This window comes from Myotis brandtii, unplaced genomic scaffold (assembly GCF_000412655.1).
Source record: "Myotis brandtii unplaced genomic scaffold, ASM41265v1 scaffold149, whole genome shotgun sequence".
Classification (NCBI taxonomy): Eukaryota; Metazoa; Chordata; class Mammalia; order Chiroptera; family Vespertilionidae; genus Myotis; species Myotis brandtii.
The window spans coordinates 2,082,800-2,084,524 of NW_005355385.1; the positions used below are offsets into that span (position 1 = coordinate 2,082,800).

The window sequence follows — 1,725 nt, forward strand, 5'->3', positions numbered from 1 at the left end:
TAATTTTACTGAATGTTGCCATTTGCGCAAAAAATTAAGCAAAAACGGCCCGCATACAATGTGTTAAAAAGGTATTGAATTCCTCTCAAATATTTTGGCATTTGAATCTATTATTCTGTTTATTTGTATGATCATCTAGTTGTTCCATTGGTAATTCTTGCTTGCCTCTTTGGAACCATCCAAGTTCTGAAAGACTAATACAAGAACACCTAGACAAGAACAAATTTTAAGTCCATCACTGACTTGCTGAATGACCCTGGGCTAGTCACTGGGACTCTTTTTTAAAGTTCACTTACCACCAATGAAATAACCATCTCAGAGTAGCTGTGAAACTCTTATAAGGTGACAGATTTGATAATGTTTGGTAAATATGAGAAGTATACAGATACAATTTTATATAATTATGCATAGTGCATGCCTATCCAAGGTTGGGTTAATAAATAGGTACTGACCCATTATGGTTGAAGTAAAAAGAACTTATTTTAGTTCATTTTCCCATTTGGCTTATCATTTCCTCTTTTTTAATTTATTGGTTTCAGAGAGAGAGAGGAAGGGAGAAAGAAATGTCAATTTGTTGTTCCACTTGATTATGCATTCATTAGTTGATTCTTGTATATGCCCTGACCGAGGATTGAACCCGTAACCTTGACCTATTGGGATGAAGCTTTAACGGACTGAGTTACCCGGCCAGGGCTTTTTTATTTTATTTTTTATTATACTCTTCTTCCCCAGGTAAGACAAAGAACCGGTTCTGTTCTCTGAGGTATTTATTGGTCCTTGTGGAGCCCTAGAAGGCCACAAACACTCATGGCCAAAGATTGCCAACTAATGTTGGTCTTTTCAGTCTTGTAGTATCTGCAGAACTGAAGTATGCCAATGTCCATGTGTCTGTCCAGAACATCCATCAGCTCAATGCTTGCTCTGTGTGTCATGGAGACAGGGACAGATGACAAATTCACGGGTGGAACTTCCCCTTGGGGTCTGACAGGATGATTACACCCCAACAAGCAATGCCTAGGAAAAAAAACAACAGTACCTTATGTGGATGTTGCATTTTAGTTTACCAGACGCTTTCATATATGCCATCTTATTTAACACAACACTCCTAGAAGATATAGAAGAGTGAGGTTCAGAAAAGGGGAAAAAAAGTGAAGGGGAAAAAATCCTTTTGTCTCCACAAGCTAGATATGAACTTAAAGGGAACTGATGTGGACAATCTAGTTACAAAGAGATACTAAAGCCTAAAACTCTATTCACATAATTGGTTTGCAGAGCTAAGAGACTCACTACATTTTACTGGACATCTTGAGCATCACTTAGTACAGATACAGGTAAGAACTGTGGGCCACAGGAACCGGTGGCATACCTAGTATGTGGGCGTTGAACCCATGTCTACAATCTGACTTCCAAGCCCAAATTCTAAGTTAAGTGCCTTTTCTCAGGCTTTCTCCAGGACCTGGAGGGAAAAACAAAAACAAAAAAGACATGGGCTTTGGTGCCAGATAAGCCTAGGATGAAAGGCTAGCTGCAGCACATCATGGGTGTCTGACTTCGAACAGGATTCTTACTTCTGTGTGTCTTAGTGAACAAACTATCTCTAATAGCTACTGATAGGACTAAGACTGAGGTTCATAAGAATTCTCAAGAAATACTGATTTTTTAGAAAAGCAGAGTCCCAACAACTTCCTCTCACCATCCCTGCATCTTGTCTGGAATGGCTCCCAC

General features: G+C 39.2%; 1 protein-coding gene across 2 annotated transcripts in view; it reads right to left on the minus strand.

Moving 5' to 3' along the window:
• Positions 1-706: 706 nt before the first annotated feature.
• The window catches only part of TMEM261 (transmembrane protein 261), a 1,416-nt gene continuing 397 nt past the window's right edge, over positions 707-1,725 (minus strand). For both annotated transcript variants that reach the window (XM_014535714.1, XM_005861344.2), the window contains exon 2: positions 707-1,014. In XM_014535714.1, the coding sequence (XP_014391200.1) occupies positions 768-1,014 (247 nt within the window). In that variant the 3' untranslated portion in view covers positions 707-767. The remainder of the gene's footprint in view (positions 1,015-1,725) is intronic.